Here is a 14468-nt window from a genome sequence, read left to right as displayed (position 1 = left end):
ATATTAGTGGGAGATTTTTTACATTTTGTAATTTCTAAACTATAATACTAAAAGAAAAAGTATTGGTTTGTCCGATGGGGGAAATGTAATTGCATATATCGCCCTTCCCACCTGGTGCAACCTTTTTTCATTTAAATTTACTAATGATAAAATTTGAGATTAGAGTATGGTACGACATAATATACAATTGGTTCACATATCAATACGTAGTTTATATTATATAGATATTCAACTAATTTTGTTCACAAACTATGATTCTCCATAAAAATAGGAACGCCCCCCCCCCTCTCAGAGGGCTAGAGTGGGAAGGGCAGTACATGCAATCGCCCTCCCCCCAACCCCACCGAATCGACCAAGATACCAGAAAGGGAGCGACATAATATACAATTTATAGATTAATTCAACTAATTTTGTTCACAAACTATGATTTCTCCATAAAAGTAGGACCGCCCCCCCCCCACTCAAATGGTTTAGGTGGGAAGGGCAGTAGAGGTATTCGCCCCCCCCCCCACCCCCAAACGGTAAACAGGGAACGACATAATATAAAGATCGGTTAAAATATCAATAACAAGTTTTAATCATATAGATATTTAATTGATTCTGTTAGCAAGCTGTGATTTCTACAAATAAATTGGACCGCCCCCCCCCACTCGAAAGTGTATGGGGGGGGGGGCGGGATTGATACCATCGCCCCCTCCCGACCCCACCAAATCGGTCAACATACTAGAGGAGGGGGCGAAATAATAAAAAAATAGGTTGAAATATAAATAATTAGTATATATTATTAACATAAGTAATAAATTTGTATACAAATTGTGTGAATTCTATACTAAAATTCGTCCGCCCCCCCCCCCGAAGGGGGGGGGGGTCGGCCGAGTGGGGGGGGCGATCGCCCCTACCGCCCCCCCCCCCTGGATCCGCCAGTGCTAGTAACTCACTTTCTTTGCCTTGTTCAAGATACCGACAAAATAATTAATTACCAATAATTAATGAACTACTCGGTTATGTTATGTGATTGATTCTTGTGTTGTCAGGTAGAAGAAATAATTGGGTGTGGACAGCCATTCTTCCAACCTTTAACAACTAAAAGCTAGATTATTGGATTAGTCTCCCTTCCAATCCCAATGTACGATGTCGCGTGTTTCTCAAAGCATTTATTTACTATGATGTAACGCCATTGGTAGTCCAGAATAACAAGAGAGAGAGAGAGAGTATTAAAACAAGATCTTTGTCTATTTTTCCCAATGAACGAAATCATTTCAGTGGCCTTGACATTGTCCACCCTAGAATCGTGCACTATGTTCTTCTCCCATCCAGTAGTTAGTCCACACGTGATCTTTTTAGTCACACTAAAGTGTCGTCAAGGTAACTTAGTATTGGTTGGGAGATAGTACACCTGGCCAGTCCAAACCAAATTAGGATTATATCCATTACAAGCATGCACCAAGAACAGTGAAAACGAAGCTAAACAAGCGACATATTGAACAACAACAACTTGAAAAGTCTATCTAAGGAAATGAACTGTATATTTATAGCAATATTCCTTAATAAAAATCATACTAAATTAATTAATTATCACTAATTAATGAATGAATTGCTAATTTTTTTCTTGATTCATACTTTGTTAGGGACAAAAAATAAGTGAGCAAAGTTTCAACTTGATCCGCGAATGGGAAGTGGGAGAACTAACGTGCATAAGACTTGTACCAGACAAAGTGAATTGATATAAGCTTTGCAACAAACAGGTTCAAAATCTTCTTTGATTGTTTTATTGTAATTATTTCTTAGTAATATGCTATCCCACAGGTCAAAGGTCATTATGTTGAGGAGTTTCTCAAAAGACATTTAAAATAATATGTATATATAATTCTCTACGCGCCCAAACATGTGGGACAAGACGCACGCACGCCGACTCTCTAAATCTCAATGAAAAAGTCATGGAAAGATAACTATTTTAATTCTGCAAGTCAGACTAGAGTTACCCCACGTAACCTTTACGGCGACAGAGAGAGCGGCAAAGAAAAAAAAGACGGGTGGGGAGCCATGTAATCTTCAATGTACATATAGTTCTCTACATCACCCAACCATCCACCCCATTTGGACAACTGTGTCTTTCATGAAGTGTTCACCCGTCACTAAATAGCGGGGTATGCTACGCCGCGGGTCGGCTCGTAATAATAATAAAAAAAATACGTTCGTAGAACAATTACAAAACCTGCTTTTTGTGTATTTCTGTTCAAAAACTTTATGACAGATAGATAAATTAGAAAGAAGGAGAGCTGGTCAACTTGGTTGGTTGTAAACACAGAACGACAAATTCGAATCAAAGCAAAGAAACCAAATTGTTTGATTGACAAGAAGATGTCTTATGAACAATAAATGAGAGATACGGGGGAAAAAAAGAGAATGAACATAGTGTTAAACTTTTATACTCAAAATAAAACAAAGCCGACAGATTGCTATTATACATGTTTAAATACACTAGAAAGATGGGTAGAAAGAGAGAGAGAGAGAGAGAGAGAGAGAGAGAGAGAGATAGTGAAACAGAGAGGAGAGAGCAAGAGAGAAGAAGAGGAGAAAATGGATGATTAGATGATAGATTATTTTAATGGATGGATGAATGAATAGAGCAATAGACAGAAAGACGGACAGAATATATAAATATAAATATATAAATATATATATATAGAGAGAGATACTAACAGATAGATAGATAGATAGATAGATAGATAGATAGATAGATAGATAGATAGATAGATAGATAGATAGATAGATAGATAGATAGATAGATAGATAGATAGACAGACAGACAGATAGATACATACATACATACATACATAGGTTAGATAGATAGATAGATAGATAGATAGATAGATAGATAGATAGATATATAGATAGATAGATAGATAGATAGATAGATAGATAGACAGACAGACAGACAGACAGACAGACAGACAGACAGACAGACAGACAGACAGACAGACAGATAGATAGATAGATAGATAGATAGATAGATAGATAGATAGATAGATAGACAGACAGATAAATAAATAGATAGATAGATAAATAGATAGATAGATAGATAGACAGACAGATAAATAGATAGATAGACAGACAGATAAATAGATAGATAGACAGACAGATAAATAAATAGATAGATAGATAAATAGATAGATAGATAGATAGATAGACAGACAGATAAATAGATAGATAGACAGATAGATAGATAGATTGAAAAATTCTTGCACACTATAACTCGCTGAACAACCTTTGTTTCCCATATTACAACTCGCCATGCCAACACATCCACACAAACTCCCAGGAGATTTCATCGGATTTAATAATTTCGTTTGCAGAGCAGACGACAAATTCTATCAACATTTTATTTAGTGAATTTCTGCCTGAGAATTATCTTGTTCTCAACACGAGTTAACTGCCACGACTATTATGTCGCGTGCTCAACATTAGCGTTCACTTAAACTGTCAGATTGCAGTTTGTGACTCCTGTGTAGTGACCATCGCACCATTTAGCAGCAAATAGTCGGGAACAAGACGATTTCTTTAAAACCTGCAACCTTGTGGATCACAGTCAGAGGCGTAGTGAGGTGGGGCAATGGGGGACGCTAACCTCGGGAGGGGGCGCCACACGCAAAGAGGCGCCAAAAAATAAAATTATTGTAGATAGTTTAGATAGGTAATTGTAATCTAAGATTATGTATATATATTATTATTATTAATACTTTGTATGTATAAGCCTATATATCTATGTGATGTTCAAGGAAAAAGGGAGGGGGGGGCGGATGCGCTAATAAAGTACCTTGCCCCGGGCGCACGTTTTGCTCACTACGCCTCTGATCACAGTCTCCTCCTAACTGCTACATCATAAGATCGTGTTTTGAGTGTGTGAGTGTGTAAGTGAGTGTGTAAGTGTATATGTTTTTAGCCGCCCCCCCCCCCGATCCCAAAAGATGATGAAGCCTTATTAGTTTTGAATGGGTCTTTCCGCCCGTAACGTTTAGACCTCAAAAACTAGAAAAGCTATTCTTTAGCAAGAGACTCGAACAAGAGACTCGAACAAGAGACTCGAACAAGAGACTCGAACAAGAGACTCGAACAAGAGACTCGAACAAGAGACTAGACCTAAAAAAAAACGTATATCACCACCTTCAACATCGCGTATCCCAAAGTCTGTTGGGACATCACACAAGATTAGTCAACCATCTTTCTGCACTCCACTCTGTCTTTTGCCTTGGATAGAACCTCTTTCAATGGCATGCACGGCCATTCTTTTAAGTTGTCTTCCCATCGCTTTCTCTGTCTCTTCTTCTCTTTTCCTGGAACGGAAGGTCCTTGCGAGCCCCGAAGACATTGTAACATGACCATAGAGCTATCGTTTGCGTATTTGTCTTTGACAATAGTTAGCAAGCCCCTTAATGAAAATTGAAAACACCTTTTAGCTCGACTCTCTCTAAATCTCGAATTTAAAATTTCTAGTTCAAATTCGAACCATCCTCCACTCTCTCCCTTCAGGTAGCCAAGCATTATATGCCATTCAATAGTCAATAGGGAGAGAGATAATAATAATATTACAATTATATGTGTCAACACAATAACTTAATTGATAAAACTGTAGATGTTAGTTTTGTTTCGTATAGCTGAAAGGCAGAACTAAGTTAAAACTAGAAAGTATTTGCAACCAAAGTCATACAGTCCACAGCCAAACAACACACTTCTCTTTGCAGACAGAAGGATCACATTTGACCTAGAAGTCCAAGAAAATAAGGGAAAGAACTTTAAGACACTATTTTGGTCATCAAAAATACTATCGCCTTCCTCCCCTCCCCATAAGAATTGATGTTACCCCATGTCCTGAGGTCAGTGTTGTCGACTAGTCAAATCTTCGCAAAGTCTGGACCAAAATCTCCCGAGGACGGTGTTTCATTCTCCCTGTAGTAGTGAGAAAATAGGTCCAATTATGTGAGAGCAGTAGTTTGTAGATTTGTGTCTGTATAGATTGCTGGGTTTTCTATTATTTATTGGATGGTTAGTGGGTCTCAGTATGTCACAGAAGTGCCATCACAGAGGAAGAGAAATGTCTAGCCCAGTCATAAGTGGAAGACAAAGGTCTAGTCTAGTCATAAGTGAAAGTCTAAGATTTGTAATAAGTAAAAGAGAAATGTCTAGTTTAGTCAAAATTGAAAGAAAATGTCTAGTCCAGTCGTAAGTGGAAGAGAAATGTCTAGTCTAGTCAGAAGTGGAAAAGAAAAGCCTTGACAAGTATAAGTGGAAGAGAAAGGTCTAGTTTAGTCATAAGTACTTTTAATCAAATCCCCCCCCCCAAAAAAAAAATACTGTAGTTGCCTATAAAATAGTTTTAATGTCTAAAACATATTGGTCACGAACTTGTCTAATGTAAACAGTAATAACACTGTAAGGGAAGCCCTTTTAAAACAGCTTTCGAGTCCGCCTTCCTCCTCCACTTGGACACTTTAAGGTAGTGGCATCTGGTCAAGTCCACTCCTCTCCTATTAAGTGTCCGAAATGTGGAAAACATCTACTTTGGTTAAAAACCTGCATCTCACCTGAGCTCATTGAGGTAGGACTGATGTGTAGGCCTACATATTTAATCAGCTCGCATGTCACACGACCAAGAGAGGGTCATTGAGAAGACTCGTTACGGTGATTCTAAAAGTATAAACGAACAGGGTCGGAAAAAAATAGTTGATGACCAAGATATAGAACTATAAACAATAATGTAATTCTCACATTTCCAAGGACCTCACACTCTGCTAAAGATCGTCAGCTCCATCTCCCTGCGACGACTCTTTGATAAAAGTGAAAGCTTTACGTAGAAGTAATATCAGAACAGTATTGTGCGACAGTTGAAACCTTAGCATATGTTGGTCATCTAGAACTTCATTATATAACGATTCGAGATGAAACTTGATTAGTTAAGATTTTGTTGAGTTGAGTCTATTATGTTTTTGTTTTTTTAACTTTTATAAGAATGTCTAATTAAGGGTGCTGTAAAAAAATAACTTTTTGCAGCGTGTGACAGTTTCTTGAGACACTTTGTATTTCAACAAGAACAAGTCACTTTGTCCAGCAAACTTGTCAGCATATGATAGGCACAACGAACATTCAAAATCCCCTGTGATTAAATGTCATGTACAGAACTGTTAGGATGTGTGCGTGTGTGTGTGTCAAGTATCTGATGAAACTTTGTGGTAGGATTGATGTAGATGAGAGAAATAAATGGGCTAAACGGGAGAGAGAGAAAGAAAGAGAGAGAGAGAGAGAGAAAGAAAGAGAGAGAGAAAGGCGAGATAAGAGACAGAACCAATTGTGTTTATTGTAAGGCGAAAGCAATATTTGTTGTTTTTTGTCAAGTGAGTTGAAGTACGTTGCTCAAATTGTTCAACATTTTGTTATTTCATTTGTGTTTCTACATAGACATTGAAAGATATAAATAGGTGTGTTAAAAAAAAAGGTTGTCAATCTTTATTCAAGATTGATGTAAAAGTTGTTTGACGGTTCCAAGGGTATGCTGAATTAGCTGATTAACTGCAACTCTTGATAAGAAACATTCACTACTTAAATACACCTTACATCTTCTCTACAGTCTACAGAAGTACTGGAAAACATGAAACTCTATTTGTTATTTGCTCAATATTTAATTAGGCCCTGGATGTGGCAAAATATGTAGGTCACAGATGGAACTGCGTAGCCACGAGAAATATTGCATTCCTCACTCATCTTCAAGACTCGAAGACAAGCCTTATTATTTAGGTCAGTGTGTCCAGCGTGTACGTAGTTCAGTTTTAAGATTGACAAAATAAAATAAAGATCTGAACCAAATACAAATACAGTAGACACCCAGTAAACTCCATCCACTCCCCCCCCCCCTCCAAACGGTCAAATAAGTCATAGAATGTATGTGTATTATTGAAAACGATCCAGATTAATGTTTTGTTACTCGATTTTTCTGTTCTATTAAAAGTTTGTAACTTTACGTAAACGTTATTACACAATATCATTCTAGGCAGTGACTAATCAAGTGTGTGATACTCAACAGGGTAGGTGCTATAACTTAATTCTGTTTTTATAATGAACCTTCTGAGTTCAAAACTATGAAGAAAATCTTTCCATATATATATATATATATATAACCTTTATATATATGCTAGTGTGTATATCTGATTGTGTATGTACATGTATGTGTGTTTAAAAAAATGAAGAGTTACCTACCTTTGACTATAAAAATCCACGGATCGGACAGCTGGTACATGCTATGGCCCGGGGAGGGCGCCGTGGTGTACGGAGTACTTATACTGTCGGTCTCCTGCAGGAGTTCATCGATGTTTGAACAGCTTCGATTTGCGATCAGATATGGACATTAGCCTCACTTTAAATCCAGTACCGAATTGTAGGTTCGCCTTACACATTGTAGAACTGAACAACTCTCCCACTTTGTAGAACTGAACAACTCTCCCACTTTGTAGAAATGAACAACTCTCCCACTTTGTAGAAATGAACAACTCTCCCACTTTGTAGAACTGAACAACTCTCCCACTTTGTAGAAATGAACAACTCTCCCACTTTGCTGGAATACTATTTTCACTCGTTTTCTTTATGACACAATTATTTTTTAAACAAAAATTCTACCTCTTAAAAATTGAACTAAGCTATTGTAATATTGTATTACAAAGACATAGAAAAGTGTTTCCTAAAACAATCGTTGCAATGTGGCACATTAACTCCGATTCAAAAGGACTTTCATTTTCTCTGTAAAACATAAGTGGCCAGGTAATCGATACAGTTTCAGACTATACACAATGAGAAGCTTTTAGCATGGTTTACGTTCGCTAAAATCATCCAGGAAGCCGATGAACACGCCAAAAACACACACCTACGCAGTTTAAAAAAATATTTAAAACGCACAATTGAAAACAGGAAGAATGAAAGAAGAAAACGAAAGTAAGTAACTTGTTCTGACCAGTTCTCACAGAAATTGTCAATAATTTACCTCACACGAAGCGCGAGAAAAAAAGAACACACTGTTGATAGGTAAATAATCAAATATCCATGGCCTCCCTTCGGATGCCATCAATGCGCCACTGCGATCAGTAGACATGTATTATATATACCTGGCGGTAGCTGCCTCTAGTGCTTACTCAGCTGTGACTTCAAGGTGAACACACATTTATTTGAGTCCCTTTTCCCCCCTGCTGCCAGGATATGGATGGTATCAAATGATCGATGGGCTGTATCGGTCTGGTTATAGGGCGCTATTGTTTTACATGGCAATAGGGTTCCGTTTAACAAAGTGTGTGTGTGTGTGTGTGTTGTATGTGTGTGTTGTGCAGTTTGATTGATTAAAAGACAAACATTTTATTTATCTTTCCCATGAGACGACTGTTGTTGTTTTATAAATGTATATAGTGAAAAAAATGTGTTTGGCTACAATTGTAACTATGTAACTCTACTGTCTCATTGGTAACTATCTTTTAAAAAAATACATAAAATAAGATAGTGTAGTCTTATTGGCCAGCTCTTATTTACCAGTTACTTGGGGTATTTTAATATCCGTTGAGAATTGAAAAATTAACAGAAAAAGAAAATTAAAGACGCGCCTGTTTTCATAATCTTAAAATAGCAAGGGGAGAGCATTAAGCTTTTTACCTTAATTGACAGAGTTTCTAGGGGGACACTTCAACGTGCCTTCAAGAGCTGTCATTGACAGAGTTTCTAGGGGGGCACTTCAACGTGCCTTCAAGAGCTGTCATTGACAGAGTTTCTAGGGGGACACTTCAACGTGCCTTCAAGAGCTGTCATTGACAGAGTTTCTAGGGGGACACTTCAACGTGCCTTCAAGAGCTGTCATTGACAGAGTTTCTAGGGGGGCACTTCAACGTGCCTTCAAGAGCTGTCATTGACAGAGTTTCTAGGGGGACACTTCAACGTGCCTTCAAGAGCTGTCATTGACAGAGTTTCTAGGGGGACACTTCAACGTGCCTTCAAGAGCTGTCATTGACAGAGTTTCTAGGGGGACACTTCAACGTGCCTTCAAGAGCTGTCATTGACAGAGTTTCTAGGGGGACACTTCAACGTGCCTTCAAGAGCTGTCATTGACAGAGTTTCTAGGGGGGCACTTCAACGTGCCTTCAAGAGCTGTCATTGACAGAGTTTCTAGGGGGGCACTGCCTTCAAGAGCTGTCATTGACAGAGTTTCTAGGGGGACACTTCAACGTGCCTTCAAGAGCTGTCATTGACAGAGTTTCTAGGGGGACACTTCAACGTGCCTTCAAGAGCTGTCATTGACGATCTAATTTGTGTGCTCAATGAGTCCATTGCTAAATGTTCTAGCTGTTATGCTAAATATTTTAGTTGTTGTGCTAAATGTTCTAGGTGTGATGCTAAATATTTTAAAGTGATCTCCAGAGTGCTACATGCTTTAAAGTCTAAATCCTGTTCAGACACACAAACACATCAAATTGCGTAAATACATCGACATCTGGACCACTGGCACAGAACATTAATGTAGACCAGGGGTCGGCAACCTTTTAAGTCGGAAGAGCCAAAAATTACAATTTACAAATTTTTAAAATTTTAAAGAGCCACAACGTTTTTTTTTTCCTTGCCAACACTACGTAGTACTCACATTACTACATTTTTATGAAAAAAAAAATGTTTTCATAAGACAAAATATTTATTTGTTCATATATAAGTAGTGTTTTCACAGCAAAAGTAGATAATAGATATATATGGCATTATTAGATTATTGTTTTGTTCATGTTGGTAGCAAATAAAGCAGTTAAACATTTATTTTTAACACTAACTTGTACTTCAATAACAAGCAATTAAGCAAACAAATTCAATGGGAGCGATGGCTTTGGTTTTAGAAATTTTGTATACATTTGGCTCATAACTTGTTGTTTTTAGTTTCAAACATGACTCTAAATTTCCATTTGTTTGTTGGCTTCTTACTTTTAATAATATCATGCAGGAGAACGCTTGCTCGGACGAATATGTAGGTCCGAATATAGCACTCGAATTGCCAACTTCTTCACCTCAATGTTGCAAACTGCGCCGAATCAACTCGCGACAGTTTTTTTTAAAGATGTCCACTTGTTGCGTTACGTACATGCATTTCTGGACTTTCAACTTTTCGGACTTGCTGTTAAACTCTTTACATTTTCAATTCAACAAAGTTTTACTTTCAATCAATGGCATTTCTAGAACTCCAGTATCAATTTCAAATGGATCTATTAGGATTTCGTTACTATATGTGTTGATTTACTAGTAATGCTAGAATGATTTTGCTAGTTCGTAGCTATCTATGACCGTCATAAAATACTGTCAACAAATTCATCTTTGAATTATTTTTTTTGTAACTTAGCTGAAGTAATTCGTGTCAACAGTTGCACTGATATTATCGCGATATTTCTTTAGACATTGAAAAAAAAGTAACTTACCGCTCTTCTGCAATAATAATTTTTTTTCCAAAAGAAGGCTGATCTTCTATCCAAACATCGCCTGCGTTTCCATTTCCTTATATGGTTTAACATTCATCTCATTTAATTTCGCTGTTATGTAAGTTAAAATTTTTGCAACCTTTTGCCGTTCTCTAATTCAGGGTGATAAATGTCTTTTTCATTTAGGAATGTATTTAATTCATTCAAGCACAAGCCTAAACGTTTCAACACCTTACCTTTGGAAAGCCATCACACTTTATTGTGAAGGAGATCGGAATATGGAGTTTCCATTTCGCTTAAGAATTCTTTAAACTGACGATGGTTAAGTGCTTTTGACAAGATGCTAATAACAATCTTGATTACCGAACTTATGACCTCAACTATTTTGGCCTGAATCGTTTGGTCTAAAAGCGCTTCTTGGTATATTATTCAGTGAAACGAAAGAATTTCGCAATTTATTTTACTTCGAAGAATCGTAGTTGCTCCTTGTTATTTAAACGATTTTAATGTCTTCAATGTATTTTTGCTCGGCATACGCTCTATCATCCCCTCTAGTTTGTCGCCAGAGCAGTAGCAATCCAAGTTCTTCTTTTGGAACTTGGGAAGACATACATTACAAAAGGTCAACTTATTCGTGTCTTTTATGTTGCAAAACTCCTCTATAGCAAGTGACAAGACAGAAGAATATTGAATATATTCCACCTGCAAATATGTTACATTTGAAGACATTTTAGCTCTTCTATCTTGTACTGTTTTAGCTTTTATTTTTTTTTCAAGTTTTTTTTTTTCGAAATCATGAAAATGTTTTCCAGATGCAGGTATAAAGCAATCTTTGACATACCATATGTAAATGGTTTGCCTTTTTTGTGCAAGTTCTAGTGGTACGTCCTGGTACCCCAACGTTTGCCAGATCAGCATTACTTATAGATTGCTTCTAACTTTGAGAAGATAATTCGCTTCTAACTCATTTACCTGAAACAATAAACTATACGTCACAGCGAAAATCGAATTAAAGCGTACATAGAAGCATTAGACAACGGCGTCATTCAAGAGCTTCTGACGGACTGATTACTGTGACGACGCGTGTAATGGGGGAGGGGTGTGGTGAAAAGCTAGTACAAGTGGCTGAAGATAGAATCAGTGCCTAATCCTCGTTAAAAGATTAAGAACTTTTTGAAAAAAAAAATTTTCGATAAAATAAATAATATTTGCGAATGGAACGAAAGAGCCGCAGCTTCACATCCAAAGAGCCGCATGTGGCTCGCGAGCCGCAGGTTGCCGACCCCGGATGTAGACAATGACTTATCAAGTCTGACATACCTTATAAAACTAATGTAGACAATGACTTATCAAGTCTGACATACCTTATAAAACTAATGTAGACAATGACTTATCAAGTCTGACATACCTTATAAAACTAATGTAGACAATGACTTATCAAGTCTGACATACCTTATAAAACTAATGTAGACAATGACTTATCAAGTCTGACATACCTTATAAAACTAATGTAGACAATGACTTATCAAGTCTGACATACCTTATAAAACTAATGTAGACAATGACTTATCAAGTCTGACATACCTTATAAAACTAATGTAGACAATGACTTATCAAGTCTGACATACCTTATAAAACTAATGTAGACAATGACTTATCAAAACAACAACATGCAGCATGCATGACCTGGCCTTAATCACACTTTGGGAGAAAAACCAATTCATAATCACGCAGCGGGCTAATTGATGCACTCAGCTGAACCACAGATGCACTCGTCCAAAGCCCCTCGGGACTCGAAGTGACCGGCTGAATGTCTTACACCCATTTAGACCTCTTACACTTCAGCCAGGCGGGCAGGGAGGGAGGCTACCAGGAGGCGGGAAGTGCTAGTTGAGAGGCTAGAGCGGGACGTACACGTCAGATGTTTATAGATTTGTCCAACTCTTTTGAGTTGACAGGACATTGGGAGACAAGTCTATTTATAGAGGCCGAACAAAGCCTGACATGGTTTTGCCAGTTTGTCTAGCTACCCTGTAGTCCCGGCAATAGGCCCGAATACGTATCCACTGTTCAGGTCATTGAAATAAATTAACAAATGTATTAGCTTGTAATGGTTTGATGCTTCATGTAGTGACACGTCATCAGATGACTGCATGACATTCTAGCAAATGACCAAATGACTACGGATGAGTGGCAGAGCTGCGAGTGATAACAAAACGGAAAAAAAACTCCAAACCCTGTACCCACGAACCAGGGTTCAAGAATATGATAATAAACCCCTTATTCCGTAAGCTGAGTCTTACAAAAAGCCAAATCGAGTTATCCTTTGCGGAGACCGTACATTTTCAAAACGGCGTCAATCCAATATTTGAATTGCCATTGACTTGCATTAATGTCATGACACCAAATTCAGTAACAACCCTTAGAAATGATACAAATTCAGTAACAACCCTTAGAAATGATACAAATTCAGTAACGACGTCTGAAAAGCAATACTTAATATTTATTCAATACATATAAATTCTTTCAGACATTTTTTAAATGCCCATTTTAAGTGGACCCATCCGAGCCTTGTATGAAAGCTACACCTTTGTCTATATCCGAAATTTCTAAAGCATGCAAAGGGCTAACTGAAGAACAGTAACGGTCTTGAGACCCAATCATAAGCCACTCAAATATCATGAACACTTAAAAAACAACAGTATAGGTGTAGTCGCTTAAAGAAAAAACAACATTATAGGTGTAGTCGCTTAAAGAAAAAACAACATTATAGGTGTAGTCGCTTAAAGAAAAAACAACATTATAGGTGTAGTCGCTTAAAGAAAAAACAACATTATAGGTGTAGTCGCTTAAAGAAAAAACAACATTATAGGTGTAGTCGCTTAAAGAAAAAACATTATAGGTGTAGTCACTTAAAGAAAAAACAACATTATAGGTGTAGTCGCTTAAAGAAAAAACATTATAGGTGTAGTCGCTTAAAGAAAAAACATTATAGGTGTAGTCGCTTAAAGAAAAAACAACATTATAGGTGTAGTCGCTTAAAGAAAAAACATTATAGGTGTAGTCGCTTAAAGAAAAAACAACATTATAGGTGTAGTCGCTTAAAAAAAAAACATTATAGGTGTAGTCGCTTAAAGAAAAAACAACATTATAGGTGTAGTCGCTTAAAGAAAAAACATTATAGGTGTAGTCGCTTAAAGAAAAAACAACATTATAGGTGTAGTCGCTTAAAGAAAAAACATTATAGGTGTAGTCGCTTAAAGAAAAAACATTATAGGTGTAGTCACTTAAAGAAAAAACAACATTATAGGTGTAGTCGCTTAAAGAAAAAACATTATAGGTGTAGTCGCTTAAAGAAAAAACATTATAGGTGTAGTCGCTTAAAGAAAAAACATTATAGGTGTAGTCGCTTAAAGAAAAAACATTATAGGTGTAGTCACTTAAAGAAAAAACAACATTATAGGTGTAGTCACTTAAAGAAAAAACATTATAGGTGTAGTCGCTTAAAGAAAAAACATTATAGGTGTAGTCGCTTAAAGAAAAAACATTATAGGTGTAGTCGCTTAAAGAAAAAACAACATTATAGGTGTAGTCGCTTAAAGAAAAAACATTATAGGTGTAGTCGCTTAAAGAAAAAACATTATAGGTGTAGTCGCTTAAAGAAAAAACAACATTATAGGTGTAGTCGCTTAAAGAAAAAACATTATAGGTGTAGTCGCTTAAAGAAAAAACATTATAGGTGTAGTCGCTTAAAGAAAAAACATTATAGGTGTAGTCGCTTAAAGAAAAAACAACATTATAGGTGTAGTCGCTTAAAGAAAAAACAACATTATAGGTGTAGTCGCTTAAAGAAAAAACAACATTATAGGTGTAGTCACTTAAAGAAAAAACAACATTATAGGTGTAGTCGCTTAAAGGAAAAACAACATTATAGGTGTAGTCGCTTAAAGAAAAAACATTATAGGTGTAGTCGCTTAAAGAAAAAACATTATA

The 14468-nt window shown here is 36.8% G+C and overlaps 1 protein-coding gene across 10 annotated transcripts in view; it reads right to left on the bottom strand.

Annotated features, from left to right (window-relative positions):
- The window catches only part of LOC106073711 (protein unc-13 homolog B-like), a 370504-nt gene that overhangs the window by 208086 nt on the left and 147950 nt on the right, over positions 1-14468 (bottom strand). For 6 of the 10 annotated variants that reach the window (XR_008774442.1, XM_056008569.1, XM_056008461.1 and 3 more), the window contains exon 2: positions 7249-7909. The exons of 3 other annotated variants lie outside the window; for them this stretch is intronic. Coding sequence is in view for 6 of the 7 variants with exons in the window: in XM_056008569.1 (XP_055864544.1) it covers positions 7249-7288 (40 nt within the window). In the remaining variant the exon portion in view is untranslated. The remainder of the gene's footprint in view (positions 1-7248; positions 7910-14468) is intronic. One more of the 10 variants, XM_056008470.1, reaches the window with a different exon arrangement.

The sequence above is a fragment of the Biomphalaria glabrata genome, chromosome 1 (genome assembly GCF_947242115.1).
Source record: "Biomphalaria glabrata chromosome 1, xgBioGlab47.1, whole genome shotgun sequence".
Classification (NCBI taxonomy): Eukaryota; Metazoa; Mollusca; class Gastropoda; family Planorbidae; genus Biomphalaria; species Biomphalaria glabrata.
Note: the sequence above shows the minus strand (reverse complement) of the source record. Positions and strands in the feature narration are given on the sequence as shown.